The following is a 23,775-nucleotide window of genomic DNA, read 5'->3' on the forward strand; positions in this document are numbered from 1 at the left end:
TGCTGCAGCTATACAAAACCTTGGTTAGACCGCACCTGGAGTACTGTGAGCAGTTCTGGTCACCGCACCTTCGGAAGGACATACTGGCCTTGGAGGGAGTGCAGCGTAGGTTTACTAGAATGATACCCGGACTTCAAGGGTTAAGTTACGAGGAGAGATTACACAAATTGGGGTTGTATTCTCTGGAGTTTCGAAGGTTAAGGGGTGATCTGATCGAAGTTTATAAGAAATTAAGGGGAACAGATGGGGTGGATAGAGAGAAACTATTTTTGCTGATTGGGGATTTTAGGAGTAGGGGGCACAGTCCAAAAATTAGAGCCAGACCTTTCAGGAGCGAGATTAGAAAACATTTCTACACACAAAGGGTGGTAGAAGTTTGGAACTCTCTTCCGCAAACTGCAATTGATACTAGCTCAATTGCTAAATTTAAATGTGAGATAGATAGCTTTTTGGCAACCAAAAGTATTAAGGGATATGGGCCAAAGGCAGGTATATGGAGTTAGATCACAGATCAGCCATGATCTTATCAAATGGCGGAGCAGGCACGAGGGGCTGAATGGCCTACTCCTGTTCCTATGTTCCTATGTACCAGGGCCGGATGAAATGTATCCCTGTTAAAAGAAGTCAGGGAGGAATTGGCGGAGGCTTTAACAATCATTTTCCAAACTTCACTGGATACAGGCATAGTGCCAGAGGATTGGAGGACTGCTAACATTGTACCGTTGTTTGAAAAGAGAGTGAAGGATAGACCGAGTAATTACAGGCCAGTCAGTCTAACCTCGGTGGTGGGAAAATTATTGGAATCAATTCTGAGGGACAGGATAAACTGTCACTTAGAAAGGCACGGAGTAATCAAGGACAGTCAGCACGGATTTGTTAAGGGGAGTTAGTGTCTGACTAACTTGATTGAATTTTTCGACGCGGTGACAAGGAGGATCGATGAGGGTAGCACAATTGACGTAGTGTACATGGATTTTAGCAAGGCTTTTGACAAGGTCCCAAGTGGCAGATTGGTCAAAAAAGTAAAAGCCCATGGGATCCAAGGGAATGTTGCAAATTAGATCCAAAATTGGCTCAGTGGCAGGAAGCAAAGGGTAATGGTCGACGGGTGTTTTTGCGACTGGAAGGCTGTTTCCAGTGGGGTTCCGCAGGTCCTTTGCTTTTTGTGGTACACATTAACGACTTGGACTTAAACGTAGGGAGCATGATTAACAAATTTGCGGATGACACAAAGATAGGCCGTGTTGTTGATAGTGAGGAGGAAAGCTGCAGACTGCAGGAAGATATCAATGGACTGGTCAGGTGGGCAGAAAAGTAGCAAATGGAATTCAATCCGGAGAAGTGTGAGGGAATGCATTTGGGGAGAGCAAACAAGGCAAGGGAATACACAATAAATGGAAGGATACTGAGAGGTGTAGAGGAAGTGAGGGACCTTGGAGTGCATGTCCACAGATCCCTGAAGGTAGCAGGACAGGTAGATAAGGTGGTTAAGAGGGCATATGTAATGCTTTCCTTTATTAGCCGAGGTATAGAATATAAGAGCAGGGAGGTTATGCTGGAACTGTATAAAACACTAGTTGGGCCACAGCTTGAGTACTGCACACAGTTCTGGTCACCACATTACAGGAAGGATGTAATTGCACTAGAGAGGGTGCAGAGGAGATTTACGAGGATGTTGCCAGGGTTGGAGAATTTTAGCTATGAGGAAAGATTGGATAGGCTGGGGTTGTTTTCCTTGGAATAGAGGAGGATGAGGGGAGATTTGATTGAGGTGTATAAAATTATGAGGGGCCGAGATAGAGTGGATAGGGAGGACCTATTTCCCTTAGCAGAGGTCAATAACCAGGGAGCATAGATTTAAAGTGATTGGTAGAAGGATTGGAGGGGAGCTGAGGAAATATTTTTTCACCCAGAGGGTGGTGGGGGTCTGGGACTGACTGCCTGAGAGGGTGATCGAGGCAGAAACCCTCAACTCATTTAAAAAATACCACGATGTGCACCTGACGAGTCGTAACCTACAGGACTACGGACCAAATGCGGGAAAGTGGGATTAGGCTGGGTGGCTCGTTTCACAGCCGGCGCGGACACGGTGGGCCGACTGTGCCGTAAATTTTCTATGATTCTAACATACGCCCGGAGGAGCTGTGATACATAAGAACATAAGAACATAAGAAATTGGAGCAGGAGTAGGCCAATCGGCCCCTCGAGCCTGCTCCGCCATTCAATAAGATCATGGCTGATCTGATCCCAACCACAAATCTAAAGAACACAAGAAGTCGGAGCAGGACCCGGCCACATAGCCCCTGGGCCCTCTCCGCCACCCACAGGGCATTGACCGATCCGAACTCAGCTTCATGTCCAATTTCCTGCCTGCTCCCCATAACCCCTAATTCCCTTTACTTCTAGGAAACTGTCTATTTCTGTTTTAAATACGTCTAGGTCACACGTTCACTTACGTATCCAAAAGGGACGGTGAAGACCATGACCAGCCCGGTGATGAACAACGCCATCATCAGTCCAAACATCAGCCCATGGCACGACGTGAAGTCAAACTGCAACAAAAAGCAACTGTTTGCAACAGGGATCTTCCCAACTAACGCCACGAACACGGCAGTAAACCCTCGGAGGGTGGGCTGAACGGGCTGGCAGCAGGAGCTGGCCACAATTGCTCGGTGGAGGACTACACCATGGGGTTTGGAACTGAGGCACAACGACCATGAAGATCCCAGGTCCAATTTCTGTTGGGCAGCAGCAAAGGTGGCTGGGCTAGGGAGAGGTAGGAAACAAAAGCCAGACAAGGTTTGTGTTCCCAGTCTCTCGCGACTCCCAGTCCCCGCTCACCGACCAACCCCTCCCAGTCCCCACCCCTCAGGTAATGAAGCAGTCCGTGCCCGCATGCAGCAAGACCTGGACAACATCCAGGCTTGGGCTGATAAGTGGCAAGTAACATTCACGCCAGACAAGTACCAGGCAATGACCATCTCCAACAAGAGAAAGTCGAACCACCTCCCCTTGACATTCAACGGCATTACCATCGCCGAATCCCCCACCATCAACATCCTGGGAGGTCACCGTTGACCAGAAACTTAACTGGACCAGCCAAATAAATACTGTGGTTACAAGAGCAGGTCAGAGGCTGGGTATTCTGCGGCGAATGACTCACCTCCTGACTCCCCAAAGCTTTTCCACCATCTACAAGACATAAGTCAGGAGTGTGATGGAATACTCTCCATTTGCCTGGATGAGTGCAGCTCTAACAACACAAGAAGCTCGACACCATCCAGGACAAAGCAGCCCGCTTGATTGTCACCCCATCCACCACCCTAAACATTCACTCCCTTCACCACCGGCGCACTGTGGCTGCAGTGTGTACCATCCACAGGATGCACTGCAGCAACTCGCCAAGGCTTCTTCGACAGCACCTCCCAAACCCGCGACCTTTACCACCTAGAAGGACAAGAGCAGCAGGCACATGGGAACACCACCTTCACGTTCCCCTCCAAGTCACACACCATCCCGAAATATATCGCCGTTCCTTCATCGTCGCTGGGTCAAAATCCTAGAACTCCCTTCCTAACAGCACTGTGGGAGAACCTTCACCACACGGACTGCAGCGGTTCAAGGCAGCTCACCACCACCTTCTCAAGGGCAATTAGGGATGGGCAATAAATGCTGGCCTTGCCAGCGACGCCCACATCCCATGAACGAATAAAAAAAAGTCCTCACCCACGACCCCTCCCAGTCCCAGTCACTCCCCAGTTACTGTTCAGTGAATCTTACTTGAAAGGCGTCTGTGTCCATGTGGATAAAAGAAAATAACTTGCATTTACATAGCGCCTTTCTCATCCCTTGGATATTCCAAAGTGCTTCTCAACCAATGAAGCGCTCCCTCGGCTCCGACCCCTCGACAGTGCAGCGCTCCCTCGGCTCCGACCCCTCGACAGTGCAGCGCTCCCTCGGCACCGACCCTCCGACAGTGCAGCGCTCCCTCGGCACCGACCCTCCGACAGTGCAGCGCTCCCTCGGCTCCGACCCCTCGACAGTGCAGCGCTCCCTCGGCACCGACCCCTCCGACAGTGCGGCGCTCCCTCGGCACCGACCCCTCCGACAGTGCAGCGCTCCCTCGGCACCGACCCTCCGACAGTGCAGCGCTCCCTCGGCACCGACCCCTCCGACAGTGCAGCGCTCCCTCGGCACCGACCCCCCCCGACAGTGCAGCGCTCCCTCGGCACCGACCCCTCCGACAGTGCAGCGCTCCCTCGGCTCCGACCCCCCGACAGTGCAGCGCTCCCTCGGCACCGACCCCCCCGACAGTGCAGCGCTCCCTCGGCTCCGACCCCCCGACAGTGCAGCGCTCCCTCGGCACCGACCCCCCCGACAGTGCAGCGCTCCCTCGGCTCCGACCCCCCGACAGTGCAGCGCTCCCTCGGCACCGATCCCTCCGACAGTGCAGCGCTCCCTCGGCTCCGACCCCCTCGACAATGCAGCGCTCCCTCGGCTCCGACCCCCCGACAGTGCAGCGCTCCCTCGGCACGATCCCTCCGACAGTGCAGCGCTCCCTCGGCACCGACCCCCCGACAGTGCAGCGCTCCCTCGGCACGATCCCTCCGACAGTGCAGCGCTCCCTCGGCACCGACCCCCTCGACAATGCAGCGCTCCCTCGGCTCCGACCCCCCGACAGTGCAGCGCTCCCTCGGCACGATCCCTCCGACAGTGCAGCGCTCCCTCGGCACCGATCCCTCCGACAGTGCAGCGCTCCCTCGGCTCCGACCCCCCGACAGTGCAGCGCTCCCTCGGCACGATCCCTCCGACAGTGCAGCGCTCCCTCGGCACCGACCCCCCGACAGTGCAGCGCTCCCTCGGCACCGATCCCTCCGACAGTGCAGCGCTCCCTCGGCACCGACCCTCCGACAGTGCAGCGCTCCCTCGACACCGATCCCTCCGACAGTGCAGCGCTCCCTCGGCACCGATCCCTCCGACAGTGCAGCGCTCCCTCGGCACCGACCCCGACAGTGCAGCGCTCCCTCGGCACCGATCCCTCCGACAGTGCAGCGCTCCCTCGGCTCCGACCCCCCGACAGTGCAGCGCTCCCTCGGCTCCGACCCCTCCGACAGTGCAGCGCTCCCTCGGCACCGATCCCTCCGACAGTGCAGCGCTCCCTCGGCACCGACCCTCCGACAGTGCAGCGCTCCCTTGGCACCGACCCCTCCGACAGTGCAGCGCTCCCTCGGCACCGACCCCTCCGACAGTGCAGCGCTCCCTCGGCACCGACCCCCCGACAGTGCAGCGCTCCCTCGGCACCGACCCCCCCGACAGTGCAGCGCTCCCTCGGCACCGATCCCTCCGACAGTGCAGCGCTCCCTCGGCACCGACCCTGACAGTGCAGCGCTCCCTCGGCACCGACCCCTCCGACAGTGCAGCGCTCCCTCGGCACCGATCCCTCCGACAGTGCAGCGCTCCCTCGGCACCGACCCCCTGACAGTGCAGCGCTCCCTCGGCACCGATCCCCCCGACAGTGCAGCGCTCCCTCGGCTCCGACCCCCTCGACAGTGCAGCGCTCCCTCGGCACGATCCCTCCGACAGTGCAGCGCTCCCTCGGCACGATCCCTCCGACAGTGCAGCGCTCCCTCGGCACCGATCCCTCCGACAATGCAGCGCTCCCTCGGCTCCGACCCCCCGACAATGCAGCGCTCCCTCGGCTCCGACCCCCCGACAGTGCAGCGCTCCCTCGGCACGATCCCTCCGACAGTGCAGCGCTCCCTCGGCTCCGACCCCCTGACAGTGCAGCGCTCCCTCGGCACCGACCCCTCCGACAGTGCAGCGCTCCCTCGGCTCCGACCCCCCGACAGTGCAGCGCTCCCTCGGCACCGACCCCTCCGACAGTGCAGCGCTCCCTCGGCACCGACCCCCTGACAGTGCAGCGCTCCCTCGCCACTGATCCTGACAGTGCAGCACTCCCTCGGCACCGACCCCTCCGACAGTGCAGCGCTCCCTCGCCACTGATCCTGACAGTGCAGCGCTCCCTCGCCACTGATCCTGACAGTGCAGCGCTCCCTCGCCACTGATCCTGACAGTGCAGCACTCCCTCAGTACCCTCATGGGTCGACTCTTAGTGCCCCAGTGGCCAAACAAGCCATTCAATCGTATCATCTCTGGGCAACCGGGGACGGGCAATAAATATCTGACGTGGGCGTCCTTGCCACATGGCCACATCCTGAAAATAAAAGTTCAACGTACCTTTGTCTGGAAGCAGAAGATGGTGACTGCCAGACAGACCAAGGAAGTGATCCCGATGCACAGCATCACACTCTTTGTGTTATGGTAACTAGGAGGAGGAGCAGAGGTGTGAATACTCGTCACCCAAGACAGTCAGGTTAAAACAAGCACTCTGGCCCCAAATATCACCATAAACGGGATTAAATGCTGCATTTACTCAGAGTGCAAAATGAGCCTCCTCTCCCCAATAACCCTCCCCCCCGCCACCCAAATCAGTTGCTCCCCACTAACCAGTGCTTTTTCGGTGTAGATTATGGAGTGATTATACCTGCCCCACCCAGCCCTCCCTCGATGCCTCTGTCTGCAAAGCATCAGGACGCTCAGCCATACAGAGGCTCGATTCCCAGTCTGTGCTGGCCTAGGAACACAGGAACAGAAGATCATTCAGCCCCTCGAGCCTGTTCCACCATTCAATTAGATCATGGCTGATTTGTATCTTAACTCCTGCCTTGTTTCAGTAACCCTTAATCCCCTCACCCAACAAAAATCTATCAATCTCAGTTTTGAAATTCTCAATTGACCCCCAGTCTCAACAGCTTTTTGGGGGAGAGAGTTCCAGATTTCCACTCCCCTTTGTGTGAAGAAGTGCTTCCTGACATTACCCCTGAACGGCCTGGCTCTAATTTTAAGGTTCTGCCCCCTTGTTCTGGACTCCCCCCACCAGAGGAAATAGTTTATCTCAATCTACCCTATCAAATCCTTTAATCATCTTAAACACCTCAATTAGATCACCCCTTAATCCTCTATACTCGAGGGAATACAAGTCTAGTCTACGTAGCAAGGCTAGCAGATCTCAGCAAGGCACTGGGTCACAAACGAAAAACTGATAAGAACGTAAGAACTGAAGAAACAGGAGCAGACCACACGGCCCCTCGAGCCTGCTCCGCCATTCAGTAAGATCATGGCTGATCTTCGGTCTTAACTCCACTTTCCCGCCTGATCTCCATATCCCTTGATTCCCTTCGAGATCAATAATCTATCGATCTCAGCCTTGAATATACTCAACGACTGAACATCCACAGCCCTCTGGGGTAGAAAATTACAAATATTCACGACTCAGTGAAGAAATTCCTTCCTCAACTCAGTCCGACACCTTATCCTGAAACTATGTCCCGTAGCTCTAGACTCTCCATCCAGGGGAGACAGCCTCTCAGCATATACCCTATCAAGCCCTCTTAACTGGGACAATGTTTCACTCGGGTTAGTTTTGTATTATGCAAATGTAAGGAATCTTACAACACCAGGTTATAGTCCAACAAATTTATTTTAAAATCACAAGCTTTCGGAGATTATCCCCTTCGTCAGGTGAATGAGTGAAAAGGTTCTCAAATCGCATATCTTATACTAGGCTGGGACAGCATCACACCAATCAAAAGGTGTCGTTGTTGTTCAAACAGGCCAGTCACAGAGAACAGCACGTCCCAGTACACTGGATATACATTGTGTCAATTACACAGACAGACAGAAAGAAACCCAAATGGCAGAGAGAGAGAAAGAGAGAGAGAATATTAAAAACATAACTTTTTTTTCCCCTTTTTGCTGGTGGGGTTACGTGTAGCGTGACATGAACCCAAGATTCCGGTTGAGGCCGTCCTCATGGGTGCGGAACTTGGCTATCAACTTCTGCTCGACGATTTTGCGTTGTCGTGTGTCTCGAAGGCCGCCTTGGAGAACGCTGACCCGAAGATCGGTGGCTGAATGTCCTTGACTGCTGAAGTGTTCCCCGACTGGGAGGGAACCCTCCTGTCTGGCGATTGTTGCGCGGTGTCCGTTCATCCGTTGTCGCAGTGTCTGCATGGTCTCACCAATGTACCATGCTCCGGGGCATCCTTTCCTGCAACGTATGAGGTAGACAACGTTGGCCGAGTCACAGGAGTATGAACCATGTACCTGGTGGGTGGTGTCTGTGTCGATGATCTGGCATGTCTTGCAGAGGTTGCCGTGGCAGGGTTGTGTGGTGTCGTGGACGCTGTTCTCCTGAAAACTGGGTAACTTGCTGTGAACGATGGTCTGTTTGAGGTTGGGTGGCTGTTTAAAGGCGAGTAGTGGAGGCGTGGGGATGGCCTTAGCGAGGTGTTCGTCGTCATCGATGACATGTTGAAGGCTGCAGAGAACATGGTGTAGTTTCTCTGCTCCGGGGAAGTACTGGACGACGAAGGGTACTCTGTTGGTTGCGTCCCGTGTTTGTCTTCTGAGGAGGTCTATGCGATTCTTCGCTGTGGCCCGTCGGAACTGTCGATCGACAAGTCGAGCGTCATATCCCGTTCTTACAAGGGCGTCTTTCAGCGTCTGTAGGTGTCCATTGCGTTCCTCCTCGTCTGAGCAGATCCTGTGTATTCGTAGGGCCTGTCCATAGGGGATGGCCTCTTTGACGTGGTTGGGGTGGAAGCTGGAAAAGTGGAGCATCGTGAGGTTGTCCGTGGGCTTGCGGTAGAGTGAGGTGCTGAGGTGCCCGTCTTTGATGGAGATTTGTGTGTCCAAGAAAGAAACCGATTCTGAGGAGTAGTCCATGGTGAGTTTGATGGTGGGATGGAACTTGTTGATGTTATCGTGTAGTCTCTTCGGTGATTCTTCGCCGTGGGTCCATAGGAAGAAAATGTCGTCGATGTATCTGGTGTATAGTGTTGGTTGGAGGTCCTGTGCAGTGAAGAAGTCGTGCTCGAACTTGTGCATGAAAATGTTGGCGTATTGGGGTGCGAATTTGGTCCCCATGGCTGTTCCGTGTGTTTGGGTAAAGAACTGGTTAACGAAGGTGAAGACATTGTGATCCAGGATGAAGCGGATGAGTTGTAGGATGGCGTCTGGAGATTGGCTGTTGTTGGTGTTGAGTATTGATGCTGTCGCAGCGATGCCGTCATCGTGGGGGATACTGGTGTAGAGTGCCGAGACGTCCATCGTGGTGAGAAGTGTTCCTGATTCAACTGGTCCGTGGGTGCTGAGTTTTTGTAGGAAGTCTGTAGTGTCGCGACAGAAGCTGGGGGTTCCCTGTACGATGGGTTTCAGGATGCCCTCGACGTATCCAGAGAGGTTCTCACACAGGGTTCCGTTGCCTGATACGATAGGACGTCTGGGTGTGTTGGCTTTGTGTATCTTTGGGAGGCAGTAGAAGTCTCCCACGCGGGGAGTACGTGGGAGGAGAGCACGTAGGATGCTTTGAAGGTCTGGATCGAAGGTCTTGATCAGTTTGTTGAGCTGGTGGGTGTGTTCTTTGGTCGGATCTGCGGGTAACTGTCTGTCAGAAGTTGATAGCCAAGTTCCGCACCCATGAGGACGGCCTCAACCGGGATCTTGGGTTCATGTCACGCTACACGTAACCCCACCAGCAAAAAGGGGAAAAAAAAGTTATGTTTTTAATATTCTCTCTCTCTCTGCCATTTGGGTTTCTTTCTGTCTGTCTGTGTAATTGACACAATGTATATCCAGTGTACTGGGACGTGCTGTTCTCTGTGACTGGCCTGTTTGAACAACAACGACACCTTTTGATTGGTGTGATGCTGTCCCAGCCTAGTATAAGATATGCGATTTGAGAACCTTTTCACTCATTCACCTGACGAAGGGGATAATCTCCGAAAGCTTGTGATTTTAAAATAAATTTGTTGGACTATAACCTGGTGTAGTAAGATTCCTTACATTTGTCCACCCCAGTCCATCACCGGCATCTCCACATCATTGTATTATGCAGTGGGTGAATGGGACAATGTTTCACTCGGGTTAGTTTTGTATTAGTGCAGTGGGTGAATGGAACAATGTTTCACTCGGGTTAGTTTTGTATTAGTGCAGTGGGTGAATGGAACAATGTTTCACTCGGGTTAGTTTTGTATTAGTGCAGTGGGTGAATGGGACAATGTTTCACTCGGGTTAGTTTTGTATTAGTGCAGTGGGTGAATGGAACAATGTTTCACTCGGGTTAGTTTTGTATTAGTGCAGTGGGTGAATGGAACAATGTTTCACTCGGGTTAGTTTTGTATTAGTGCAGTGGGTGAATGGAACAATGTTTCACTCGGGTTAGTTTTGTATTAGTGCAGTGGGTGAATGGAACAATGTTTCACTCGGGTTAGTTTTGTATTAGTGCAGTGGGTGAATGGGACAACGTTTCACTCGGGTTAGTTTTGTATTAGTGCAGTGGGTGAATGGGACAACGTTTCACTGTGGTTCGTGTGTGAGAAGTTGTGCTTTATAATAAACTCTTACGTGGTAAGCATTCCTGCCATGTATGACATGCCTAGAGTCTGAGGAGAGAAGGAGAGACTGTATCAGACAAGGGGAAAAATCTCATATACACTCAAATTCAAATACTTATCCTAACTTCAATGGAGATTGGCCAGGATAAAGAGAACCATAAGGGTCATTATGGCTGGACTGCTACATTCCCCTTTTTAATTTGCTCTTGGGATGCGGAGGGCACCACACGTCAACCACTGGAGTCACGTGTCGGTCCAGACCGGGTAGGGGCATTGTCATCGTCATTTGTCTGATGCCAACCCACAAATTTCCAGATTTATTCAACTAAATTCCACAACTTGCCCTGGTGGGATTTGAACTCATGACCTCTGGGTTACCAGCTCAGTATCAGAAGCACTAGGCTACTGTCCTGTGCAAATGCCAATGCCGACTCCACCTGGAGCTGTCTCCATCTGTCGTTGGTGGTCATCCAAAAGAATGACTTGGCATGTTCTAAGGCCACTTGGTTTGGATCCACGCAGTCCTTTGTTGAAAGCAATACCAAGGCTTGGCCGTAACAGTAAGCTAACTGAGTAAGTCTCAGGCATGACGGGAGCAAGTCAGACTGTTGTCCCAGCTACGAGTAAAATCAGTCTACCTGCATGTCACCGTGGCTCTTTCACTTGAGTCAAGAAGGTTGTGGGTTCGAGCCCCACTCCAGAGACTTGAGCCCATAATCTAGGCTGACAGTGCTGAAGGAGTGCTGCACTGTTGGAGGAGCCGCCTTTCGGATGAAACATTAAATTGAGACCCCGTGTGGCCTTTCAGGTAGACAGAAAAGATCCCATAGGTACTATTTTGAAGAGCAGGGGAGTCCTCCCCGGTGTCCTGGGTCAATACTTATTCCTCAACCAACATCACTACAACAGATTATCTGGTCATTTATCTCATTGCTGTTTGTGGGATCTTGCTGTGAGCAAATTGGCTGCTGTGTTTCTTGAATTACAACAGTGACTACACTTCAAAAGCACTTCATTGGTTGTAAAGCTTTTGGGACATCCTGAGGATGTGAAAGACACTATAGAAATGCAATCTGTTCCTTCTTTCATTGTTATAATCTAAGCTGAAACTCCAGTGTAGTTGAGAGGGTGAGGGGGAGAAAATGGGGAAGGAAGCAGGAAAGTGGGAGGAGAAAGACAGAATAAAAACAATTTTAGGACAGAAGGAAAGTCAGATTTGCATTTCTATAGCGCCTTTCATGACCTCAGGATGTCCCAAAGCGCTTTACAGCCTATGATGTATTTTTGAAGTGTAGTTACTGTTGTGATGTAGGAAATGCGGCAGCCAATTTGCGCACAGCAAGCTCCCACAAACAGCAATGCAGTAATGGGAACAGGAGGAGGCCATTCAGCCCCTTGATCCTGTTCCGCCATTCAATTAGATCATGGCTGATCTGTATCTTAACTCCATTGACCCACCTCGATTCCGTAATCCTTAATACCCTTACTCTACAAAAACCTATCAATCTCAATTTTGAAATTCTCAAATGACCCCCAGCATCCACAGCTGAGTATTCTGCGGCGAGTGACTCACCTCCTGACTTCCCAAAGCCTTTCCAACATCTGCAAGACACAAGTCAGGAGTGTAATGGAATACTCTCCACTTGCCTGGATGAGTTCAGCGCCAACAACACTCAAGAAGCTCGACAACATCCAGGAAAAAGCAGCCCGCTTGATTGGCACCCCATCCACCACCCTAAACATTCACTCCCTTCACCACCGGCGCACAGTGGCTGCAGTGTGTACCATCCACAGGATGCACTGCAGCAACTCGCCAAGGCTTCTTCAACAGCACCTCCCAAACCCGCGACCTCTACCACCTAGAAGGACAAGGGCAGCAGGCACATGGGAACAACACCACCTGCACGTTCCCCTCCAAGTCACACACCACCCTGACTTGGAAATATATCGCCGTTCCTTCATCGTCGCTGGGTCAAAATCCTGGAACTCTCTGACTTAACAGCACTGTGGGAGAACCTTCACCACACAGACTGCAGCGGTTCAAGGCAGCTCACCACCACCTTCTCAAAGGCAATTAGGGATGGGCAATAAATGCTGGCCTTGTCAGCAATGCCCACATCCCATGAACGAATAAAAAAAAAGTTTTTTTTTAAGAAGTGATGTTGGTTAAGGTATAAATATTGACCAGGACAACGGGAAAACTCCCCTGCTCTTCTTCGAATAGTGCCATGGGATCTTTTACATCCACCAAGAGAGGGTAGACGGTTTAACGTTAGGAATTTATGAATAGCACGAGATGACAGGAAGCGTGCCCAGATGCAAAATTTTTTAATATAATGACAGATAACGTTTACATTAATAGACATTTTCAACTTCAATAATAGTTAAAAGTACATACAAAAATTGCCAGCAGAATCAAGTTCCAGGGATGGCGTCTCCTGCATTAAGGTAACAAAACAGATTGAAACAAACTAAGAAAAACGTTAGTTTTAGTAAAAGCATAAAAACTCATCAAGCTTATTGAACATAGGTGCAGATAATAATTCCAAGGAATTTTTAACTTTCTGCTTGGTGTGTGGGTTTTAAAGCTATCCCGTTTAAATTTATATATTTAAGATCGAGCTTGTCATGTTGTAAAAGGACTTTTTTTTGTTGATTAGCAGGGTGCCTGATGCACACGGAATCCATCCCAATGTTTAAGAGTCTCCAAAGCAAGTTACTGACAAACTCACACAGGTAGGGCAAGAAGCAAAATACAGTGGGTGTTGGAAATCTGAAATAAAAACAAAAAAAATGCAGGCCAGGCAGCCTCTGCGTAGAGAGGAAGGCTAGAGTTAACATTTCGGGTCGATGCCCTTTTGTCAGGACAGGTTCAACATGAGATGTTAACTCCACCTTCCTCTCTCCACAGTTGCTGCCTCACCAGCATTCTGTTTGCCTGATACGGAGCGTACACTCTCTCTCCCCATTGGGGCCCCACCTGCCCCACTCCTGGAGAGCTTAAACACAAGTTGAGCAAGAGCCGAGACTTAGCGACCATCGCCCCCCTAGCTGTGCACAGGGCTACAGCTGGAGTTTAACCAGCCAGGTCCATCCTCCCCGTTACAGGGTCACGGAAGAGAGTTAAGGTCCAGAGTAGTGAGTGGGGCTAGGGAAGGGACTGGGAGATGGTGGTAGGGAAAGGGGGAGGGGGATATGTGGAATGGGGAAAAGTGGGTGCATGATGTGGCAATAAGGGGCAGGATGAAAGTACAAGGGACAAGGGCGGGGGCAATGGGAGGCTTCAGAGAGTCAGCAAGGAGAAGCAACCTATTGGCAGGCGAGAGGATTCAGTTGGAACTAACCTTATTCCAGAACAGCAGGCGATAACGAGGTAGGTCGAGATGAAGACCGCACTGGAAAAAAGAACAAAGCAGAAAAACAATTCAGCGCAAGGAAAGGATTCAGGAAACTATTGTTGCTCGGAACTATTTAAAGGAACATCTGCAGAAAATTGGATCTTTTAACTACTACTGGTTTGAATTTCGCCCTCCGCTGCTCGTGGCGATGAGTCTCGCTGGGGCGTGGATTCCCCACCAGCTGGCAGCCAAGGTCCTCGTGCGCGAACCTGGATAGCGAGAGTCAGCGAGCTATTTGAACAGTGGGAGGAGTGATCACAGCCGAGTCCGACCCTGTCCGCCCCCAATAACCAGACACGTTCTGGCCGGCAGGCCTCGCAGGTTATTGACCCAGCCGGTTTCCTCCTATCAGGTCCTGGGGCGCAGGGGCTATTGGGGCACTCGTACCCCTGGAGAGAGCTTGTTTTTGTTTTTAGTCAATCTGTTCCCAAGCATCTCCCGGCTCACCGGGCAAACTTGTGACAAATTACTCGACTTTGTTTCACCACGTATTTTGTAATGTGTATCAGGAGGGTTGCGGTAGTGTGGTGGTTCTGTAACTGGACTAGCAATCTAGAGAACATGAGTTCAAATCCCACCACGGCAAGTTTGAGAATTTGAATTCAATTTTAAAAAAACCTGGGAAATAAAAATCTGGTCTCAGTAAAAGTGACCTTGAAGCTGTGGGATTGTGGTAAAACCCCAAATGGTCCACTAACGTCCTTACCCAGTCTGGGCTTATATGTGACTCCAGTCCCTCAATGAAGTGCTTGACCAGCAAGCCACTCAGTTGTATCAAACCGCTACTCTCCACCCTGCTTGAGATCAGCCAACTCAGTGTGGACCAGGGATCACGGAGAGAGATCGGGAATATGGTATTGAGATAGAGGATCAGTCATGATCATATTGAATGGCAGAGCAGGCTCGAAGGGCCGAATGGCCTACTCCTGCACCTATTTTCTATCAAAGCTGGGACACTGCATACCTGAGGGAGAAGGGAATAGAGCGATGGGGGGGGGGGGAGGGGGGGGAGCAGGATGGGAAGAGGAAGCTCATGTGGAGCATAGTTGGGCTGAACGGCCTTGCTCCACGCTGTAGATTTAACAAGTGAACCAATGGGGCAGTCTACAAAAATCTTTCAATAAAAAAAAACAGCAGTCTCAATGTTCTTTTAAATACTTGTTCCTTGAACACTTACTTCACCGTGTTGAGTGATTACAGCGACGGCTTTGTACTTACAAAGAGGCGTAGTACAAGATCCGATTGTTCCGCACATATTTTCTGACTGGGTCACTGCGGAGGGAAGCACATACACACACACAGAGTTCATCAATTAATGATACTCAATCGGGAAAGTCCACTCACAGCTCAGTCAGGAACACAAACCGGACCATGCCCACATGAAACAAGTCTATTTTCTTCCAGTTTTCTCTCCTCTGCTCCTAGAGGTGCTGAATCCTGCTGGGGAACAGTTCCAAAGGCACTGATTCTTCTCCAGTACCCCAACCAGAAGCTTAACTGGACCAACTGCGATGAGTGGCTCACTTCCTGGACTCTCCGCCATCTACAAGGCTCAAGTCAAGAATGTGATGGAAATAGACAGAAGTTACAGCACGGAAACAAGCCATTCGGCCCAATCAGTCCTTACTGCCGTATACCCTCCACGTAAGCAAATAGTTCTAATCACATTAGAGCTGTTAGGCTGCTGGGTGTACATCAAATAGTGGGAAGGAGAAAGATGAGCAAATTTGCAGGCACTGTGGGAGAACCTTCACCACACGGACTGCAGCGGTTCAAGAAGGCGGCTCACCACCACCTTCTCAAGGGCAATTAGGGATGGGCAATAAATGCTGGCCTCGCCAGTGACGCCCACATCTCAAACGAATAAAAAAACTGCAGAAAGATACAAGAACTATAGGGTAGTGATAATGGGGGACTTCAATTATCCCAATATAGACTGGGAAAATAACAGTGTAAAGGGCAAAGAGAGGGAGGAATTCGTGCGATGTGTACAAGAGAACTTTCTTGATCGATATGTTTCCAGCCCAACGAGGAAGGAAGCAGTGCTGGATCTAATTCTAGGGAATGAAGTGGGGCAAGTGGAGCATGTTTCAGTGGGGGAGCATTTGGGAAACAGTGATCACAATCAATGTTCCCTCTAATATTTTTCGGTCATGTGCGGAACGAATTTGGGTTTGTGCACCGATATAAAGAATGTGTGCACCTCCATTAAAAAAAATCACAACTTTGAATAGAACATCTTTTTAGAAAACATTATTCAGGGTAAATAACAAATAGAACAAATAAACAAAATAATGAATAATTATAACAATTTAATGTTATATAAATTTATCAGCCAATATAATTTATGAAATGGGTTTCTTAAGTTGCACTAGGATTGAGCAGACCAGTCTCGTTATATTTTATTAAAAATGATCTGATCGAAATGATTCCAATCAGCTTTTTGTTGAATCAGCTTAATGATTCTGATTCAAACAGAAATAAATCGTGTGCAACCAGAATTTTTAAATTGAGTCAGAAATACAAAATAGCTGTCAAGTCCGTCAGTGTGAATTTGGGGTTAGGGAACAGTTTAATTAAAGCTCCCCCTCCCCCCCCCCCATAGAACCCTCAGCAGGGCTTAAAAAAATTATTGCATAACAATTATACATCTTGCAGGTCTCATTAGTTTTGGCTGCCTCTGTGTCAGGCAGGGAGCAGTTTGGACATGATGGACATGAAGAACCTGAACTGAGGGAGGCAACAGATAAAGAGAGACAATCCTTGGGGCAACTGAGGGCCTTTGGATAGCAGTTGTATAAAACAATTTAAATCAACTTCATTGTTTTGATTACAATGTACCAATGGGATTGGAAAGTATATTTTAGCACACTTGTAGAAAGATCTTTACTAACTATTACACGTGATGTATCAGAATAACTTAATTTGTAAATATGAAATATGGAAATTGATAAACGATTATTACACTATGCCAGGTAATTTGGGTTCATTTGTAGTTTACTTCAGAAGCTAACGTCGAATAGGATGGTGACAAAAATTGTTAATTGCACTAATCGTAGATTCCCTCCAATGTTATTTGCTTCCAATGCCTTAAATATGTTTGTCTTTTAGTCTAAAGTAACTGTTCTCCACAATTCGCACTGGAGATGAAAAGTTTTCATTTAACTGAACGCATCTCCTCACTGAATCCTCGTGTGCTGAGGTTTTCCGATTGGAAACGCAAATCAGTTATAATCACGAAGGGATGGAAGTGTATATGTATATATACACACACACACATATATTCATTGGACAAATAGTGTATGTATCCATCCATCGGACAATGCGCTATTTGTGGAGACCGTTCTCTGAGCAGCTGTACCACTGACCCCCACCAGACGCTGACTGTACAACGCGCCCGTCTAATCTCACTTGAACTCCCGCCTTTGCTGCAAAGTGATTGGTAGCTGACGTCACTTAGGCAGTGTCTCCACCAGAGAGCACAGCCGCGCAGCTTAGAGGGAACAGTGGTCACAATATCATTAGGTTTAGAGCAGTTATGGAAAAGGACAACGAACAATCAATTGTGAAAATACTCAACTGTAGGAGGGCTAATTTCAGTGAGTTGAAAGGGGATCCGAGATAAACTTGTCACTTGGAAAAATACGGGTTAATAAATGACAGCCAGCATGGATTTGTTAAAGGAAAATCGTGTTTGACTAATTTGATTGAGCTCTTTAATGAAGTAACAGAGAGGATTAATGAAGGTAGTGCGGTTGATGTTGTGTATATGGACTTAAAGTACCACATAAAACACTTGTTAGCAAAATTGAAGCCCAAGAGATTAAAGGGACAGTGATGGCGTGGATACAAAATTGTCTAGGGGACAGAAAGCAGAGAGTAGTGGTGAATGGTTGTTTTTCAGACTGGAGGGAAGTTTACAGTGGTGTTCCCCAAGGGTCAGTATTAGGACCACTGCTCTTTTTTATATATATATATTAATGACCTGAACTTGGGTACAGAGGGTATAATTTCAAAGTTTGCAGATGACACGAAACTCGGAAATGTAGTAGATAGTGAGGAGGATGGTAACAGACTTCAGGAGGACAAAGACAGACTGGTGAAATGGGCAGACACATGACAGATGAAATTTAACACAGAAGTGTGAAGTGATGCATTTTGATAGGAAGAATGAGGAGAGGCAATATAAACTAAATGGTACAATTTTAAAGGGGGTGCAGGAACAGAGAGACCTGGGGGTGCACATACACAAATCATTGAAGATGGCAGGACAAGTTGAGAAAGCTGTTAAAAAAGCATATGGCATCCTGGGCTTTATTAATAGAGGCACAGAGTACAAAAGCAAAGCTATGCTAAACCTTTATAAAACACTGGTTAGGCCTCAGCTGGAGTATTGTGTTCAATTCTGGGCACCGCACTTTAGGAAGGATGTCAAGGCCTTAGAGAGGGTGCAGAGGAGATTTACTAGAATCGTGCCAGGAATGAGGGACTTCAGGAGAGACTGGAGAAGCTGGGATTGTTTTCCTTAGAACAGAGAACGTTAAGGGGAGATTTAATAGAGGTGTTCAAAATCATGAAGGGTTTTGATAGAGTAAATAATGAGAAACTGATTCCAGTGGCAGGAGGGTCGGTAACCAGAGGACACAGATTTAAGGTAACTGGCAGCAGAACCAGAGGGGAGATGAGGAGAATTTTTTTTTTTACGCAGTGAGTTATGATGATCTGGAATGCGCTGCCTGAAAGGGCGGTGGAAGCAGATTCAATAATAACTTTCAAAAGGGAATTGGATAAATACTTGAAGGGAAAAAAATTGCAGGGCTACGGGGAAAGAGCAGGGGAATGGGACTGATTGGATAGATCTTTCAAAGAGCTAGCACAGGCCGAATGGCCCCCTTCTGTGCTGTAAGATTTTAAGACTGACTTATTGAATGCAGCGCCAGTAACAGAACAAAACAGAGGCCTACCAGAAGGTAAAGACTGTCACTATCCCGAAGGTCACCATCAGCTGCGCCATCAAGATGGCGTAAACCTGGTGGGAGTACAAGAATCGAGAAAAATCAGTACCCCTCATGGGCGGCTCCTTAATACTGTTACACTAAACATTCCACTTCCCCCAGCAGATGAGGCTCCGCACCCGGGCCAGGTTAGAGACAGCTGCCCGCCCTGAGAGGATTCCAAACCAGGCGGCGCAGCCCACCGGAGACCTCACCTTACAGGCATCAGTCCAGGGCCCAGTCCCACTGACACACTGCTTCTCTCTGACCCAGAGAGCCCGAGGTGGGGACGCGGGGGCCCGGCGCAGCCCAAGGGGGGGGGGGGGGGGGGGCGCGAACGCGGGGGCCCGGCGCAGACCGAGGGGGGGGGGGGGGGGGGTCGAACGCGGGGGCCCGGCGCAGACCGAGGCGGGGGGGGGGGCGCGAACGCGGGGGCCCGGCGCAGACCGAGGCGGGGGGGGGGCCAACGCGGGGGCCCGGCGCAGACCGAGGCGGGGGGGGGGGGGGGGGGCGCGAACGCGGGGGCCCGGCGCAGACCGAGGCGGGGGGGGGGGGGCGAACGCGGGGGCCCGGCGCAGACCGAGGCGGGGGGGGGGGCGAACGCGGGGGCCCGGCGCAGACCGAGGCGGGGCGCGAACGCGGGGGCCCGGCGCAGACCGAGGCGGGGCGCGAACGCGGGGGCCCGGCGCAGACCGAGGCGGGGGGGGGGGCGAACGCGGGGGCCCGGCGCAGACCGAGGCGGGGGGGGGGGGGGCGAACGCGGGGGCCCGGTGCAGACCGAGGGGGGGGGGGCGCGCGAACGCAGGGGCCTGGCACAGACCAAGGGGGGGGACGCGGGGGCCCGGCCCAGCCCTGGTGGGGGGGACGCGGGGGCAATCCAAGAGAGCGAGAGACACAAGGCCGGCCAGAGGGACAGAGTTAAGACAGAGACAAAGAGATAGAGACAGAGAGACAGAGACAGAATGAGAGTCAAAAATGTAGTGAGAGAGAGAAAGACAGAGCGAAAGGGATAGACAGTGTAAGTGTGAGCATGAGAGACAAAGGGTTCCCGCTACCCCCGCTCTGACCCTGAGTCGCACGGTTCCATTTGCCGGCTCGGCTCGAAGCCCGGCTCACCTTTCGGATAAACGTGTGGCGTATCTTCTGGTTGTTCCAGGACTCCATGGCGAAAGCCTCAATGCTCCCACTGCTGCTCGGGTCAGGGTAAGGGGAGAACGTGGCAGGCCCATACCCACTGCTGTACCCAGGACCTGGAGTGGAAAGGAACAGGGAATTGCTGAACGTACTAACCATTACATTCAGTTCACAATTCTCTCTCGGGTATCCGTTATTAAAGCTCCCGAGCCCCTCATTTAGATTCAAGCCTGTAACTCCTCCCTGGGTATTCAATATTCTACAGTCAGGGCAGGTACAGTGCGGGTTAAACACAGAATAAAGTGCCCTTGGCACTGTCTGTATAACACTGGGGTACAGTACTGATGAGTACAGGTCTGTCACAGCATAACACAGGTATAGTACAGGTGGGTACAGGTCTGTCGCTGTATAACACTGGGATACAGTATTGGTGGATAAGGATCGGTGCTTGGGCCTCAGCTATTTACAATCTACAATAATGACTTAGATGAAGGGACCGAGTGTAATATATCCAAGTTTGCTGACGATACTAAGCTGGGTGGGAAAGTAAGCTGTGAGGACGACACAAAGAGTCTGCAAAGGGATAGAGACAGGTTAAGTGAGTGGGCAAGAAGGAGGCAGATGGAGTATAATGTGGGGAAATGTTAGATTATTCACTTTGGTTGGAAGAATAGAAAAACAGCATATTTTTTAAAATGATGAGAAACTATTAAATGTTGGTGTTCAGAGGGATTTGGGTGTCCTTGTACACAATACACAGAAAGTTACCATGCAAGCAATTAGGAAGGCAAATGGTATGTTGGCCTTTATTGCAAAGGGGTTGGAGTACAGGAGTAAGGGATTCTTGCTGCAATTGTACGGGGCTTTGGTGAGACCACACCTGGAGTACTGTGTACAGTTTTGGTCTCCTTACCTAAGGAAGGATATATTTGCCTTAGAGGCGGTGCAACAGAAGTTCACTAGATTAATCCCTGGGATGAGGGTTGTCCGAGGAGGAGAGGTTGAGTAGAATGGGGCTATACTCTCTGGTGTTTAGAAGAACGTGAGGTGATCTCCTTGAAACATACAGGATTCTGAGGGTTGACAGGGTAGACACTGAGAGGCTGTTTCCCCTGGCTGGAGAGTCCAGAACTAGAGATCATAGACGCAGGATAAGGGATCGGCCATTTGAGACTGAGATGGGGAGGAATTTCCTCACTCAGAGGGCTGTGAATCTTTGGAACTCTCTACCCCAGAAGGCAGAGTCGTTGGGTATATTCAAGGCTGAAATAGATAGATTTTTGGATTTTAGGGAATCGAGGGATATGGGGATTGGGCAGGAAAGTGGAGCTGAGGTTGAAGATCAGCCATGATCTAATTGATTGGCGGAGCAGGCTCGAGGGGCTGTATGACCTACCCCTGCTCCTATTTCTTATGTCACTGTATAACACGGGGATACAGCACTGGTGGGTACAGGTCTGTCACTGTATAACACTGGAATAATATATAATATGCCGACATTCTAATGTCACTCTATCCGGACACTCTGTTGCGCGGAATGGGAAGAGGAGAAAAGGTTTTTAAACAAAATAAAGAGGGAAACACTGTTGGGAATCTGAAATTTTTAAGAAGTGCTGGAAGTGCACAGCAGGTGGGGAGAAGGGTCAGGCCAGAGTTACAGGTTCCATGAAGGGTGCAGGTCCTGCGATTTCTCTTTACACATGCCGACTAGCCTGATGTGTATTTCCAGGTTTATTTTTTAAACTAAGATTCAGTCGTCAGTGTCACTGGTGATGCTTGCACTGAAACATAGGAACAGTGTTATAAACGGGATAGAATACTACAGCCTGGTCTTCAGTTACTTCCAAGCCTTTATTCACAGAGCTCCACATTATACGTACCACACCCTAGATCAACTCCCTTTTCTATGGATGCGAGAGCCCCAATTGATACATACCACCTGAATACAATTAACACTAATCGATATAAATCACAGATACAATTAACAAACAGGAGGCGGCCATTCAGCCCCTCTAGCCTGTTCCGCCATTTAATCAGATCATGGCTGATCTGTACCTCAACTTCATTTTTGCTTTTTTGCCTTTGCACCATATCCCTTGATAATCTTGCCCAACAAAAATCTATCAATCTCAGTCTTGAAAATGTCAATTGGCCCCCAGCATCCACAGCTTTTGGGCGGAGGGGGAAAAGAGTTCCAGATTTCCGCTACTCTATCCTGAACCCTGAAAGTGATAGTTGGCCTGGGTTGCTTGGTGGGACAGCGGGCTCCCCAAACGGATCATCTCATCACCCAGCACGAAGATCCCGTCACCTAGAGAAGCATACACCCTTTCACCAACGTTTAAATACCTCTGTTGCCAAAATTAACTCAGTATCGGAGCAGATGCTCCATGTGTATTTCCACGTTTCTTGATGATTATCAGATTTGATAGGGTATTACATAGAATTTACATTACAGAAACAGGTCTATGCTCCACACGAGCCTCCTCTCCGCCACCCCCCCCCCCCCCCCCACCTCTTCAAATAGCTAGACAGAAACTATTTCCTCTGGTGGGGGAGTCCAGAACAAAGGGCCATTCAGGAGTGAATTCAGGAAGCATTTCTCCAGACAAAGGGTGGTGGAAATCTGGAACTCTATCCCCCAAAAAGGGTCAATTGAAAATTTCAAACCCGATGATAGATTTTTGTTGGGTAAGGGTATCAACGGTTACGGAACCAAGGCGGGTAAATCGAGTTAAAATACAGATCAGCCATGATCTAATTGAATGTTGGATCAGGCTCGAGGGGCAGAAATCGTCTACTCCTGTTCCTATGTTCCTCCAGTATAGGATGGGCTTTGCAAATCACAGACTCAAAGGACAGATACTTACTGGGGCTGGGCTGTACAAACGCCCAGCTGGGATGCATTGGCACAGTTGGAGGCTGGGGCATAGGCTGCTGCATGGGGTAAGGCTGCTGGCCCGGGAACGCCTGCTGCTGGCCCGGGAACGGCTGCTGCATGGGGTAAGGCTGCTGGCCCGAGAATGGCTGCTGCTGGCCCGGAAACGGTTGCTGCATGGGGTAAGGCTGCTGCTGGCCCGGGAACAGCTGCTCTTTGCTCGCCATCGCCTCAGCATAGCTCGGCGGTGCTGTAGGAAGGGCCATGATTCAACGGTCGCGCTCTGCTCGACAGGAAATCGGATAGGATGCTAGGAGAGAAGAGAACGCAGTTAGCAATTCACACAGGCATACTGCTCAAACAAAGGAAGCAGGGAAGAGGGAGGATAAAGACAGAACAAAAGCAATTTTAGGGAAGAAAGACTTGCATTACTACTGCGCCTTTCACGGCCTCAACATGTCCCAAAGCACTTTGCAGCAAATGAAGTGCTTTTGAAGTGTAGTCACTGTTGTAATGTAGGAAACGCAGCAGACAATTTGCGCACAGCAAGATCCCACAAACAGCAATGTGATAAACGACCAGATCATCTGTTTTAGTGATGTTGGTTGAGGGATAAATATTGGCCAGGACAACGGGAAGAACTCCCCCAGCTCCTCTTCGGATAGTGGCTGTGGGATCTTTTATTTCCACCTGAGGGGGCAGACGGGGCCTGCGGTTTAACGTCTCATCCGAAAGACAGCACCTCTGACATTGCAGCGCTCCCTCAGTATTGCACTGAAGTATCAGCCTGGATTATGGGCTTAAATCTCTGGAGTGGGACTTCAACTGATGACCTTTCGACTCAGAGATGAGCATGTTACCACTGAGCCATGGCTGACACCATTTATTTCACCATAGGAAAGAAAATGACCGTT

The 23,775-nt window shown here is 50.2% G+C and overlaps 1 protein-coding gene across 1 annotated transcript in view; it reads right to left on the minus strand.

The window, feature by feature from the left end:
* Positions 1 to 23,775, minus strand: part of faim2a (Fas apoptotic inhibitory molecule 2a) — a 71,000-nt gene that overhangs the window by 20,238 nt on the left and 26,987 nt on the right. The window contains exons 2-10 of the mRNA XM_067977536.1: positions 22,854 to 23,171; positions 19,966 to 20,099; positions 18,820 to 18,884; positions 15,074 to 15,127; positions 13,802 to 13,852; positions 12,856 to 12,895; positions 10,468 to 10,505; positions 6,238 to 6,325; positions 2,457 to 2,552 (exon numbers count right to left, since the gene is read on the minus strand). Of these exons, the coding sequence (XP_067833637.1) occupies positions 2,457 to 2,552; positions 6,238 to 6,325; positions 10,468 to 10,505; positions 12,856 to 12,895; positions 13,802 to 13,852; positions 15,074 to 15,127; positions 18,820 to 18,884; positions 19,966 to 20,099; positions 22,854 to 23,127 (840 nt within the window). The 5' untranslated portion in view covers positions 23,128 to 23,171. The remainder of the gene's footprint in view (positions 1 to 2,456; positions 2,553 to 6,237; positions 6,326 to 10,467; positions 10,506 to 12,855; positions 12,896 to 13,801; positions 13,853 to 15,073; positions 15,128 to 18,819; positions 18,885 to 19,965; positions 20,100 to 22,853; positions 23,172 to 23,775) is intronic.

Source organism: Heptranchias perlo, chromosome 3, assembly GCF_035084215.1.
Source record: "Heptranchias perlo isolate sHepPer1 chromosome 3, sHepPer1.hap1, whole genome shotgun sequence".
NCBI classification, from domain to species: domain Eukaryota; kingdom Metazoa; phylum Chordata; class Chondrichthyes; order Hexanchiformes; family Hexanchidae; genus Heptranchias; species Heptranchias perlo.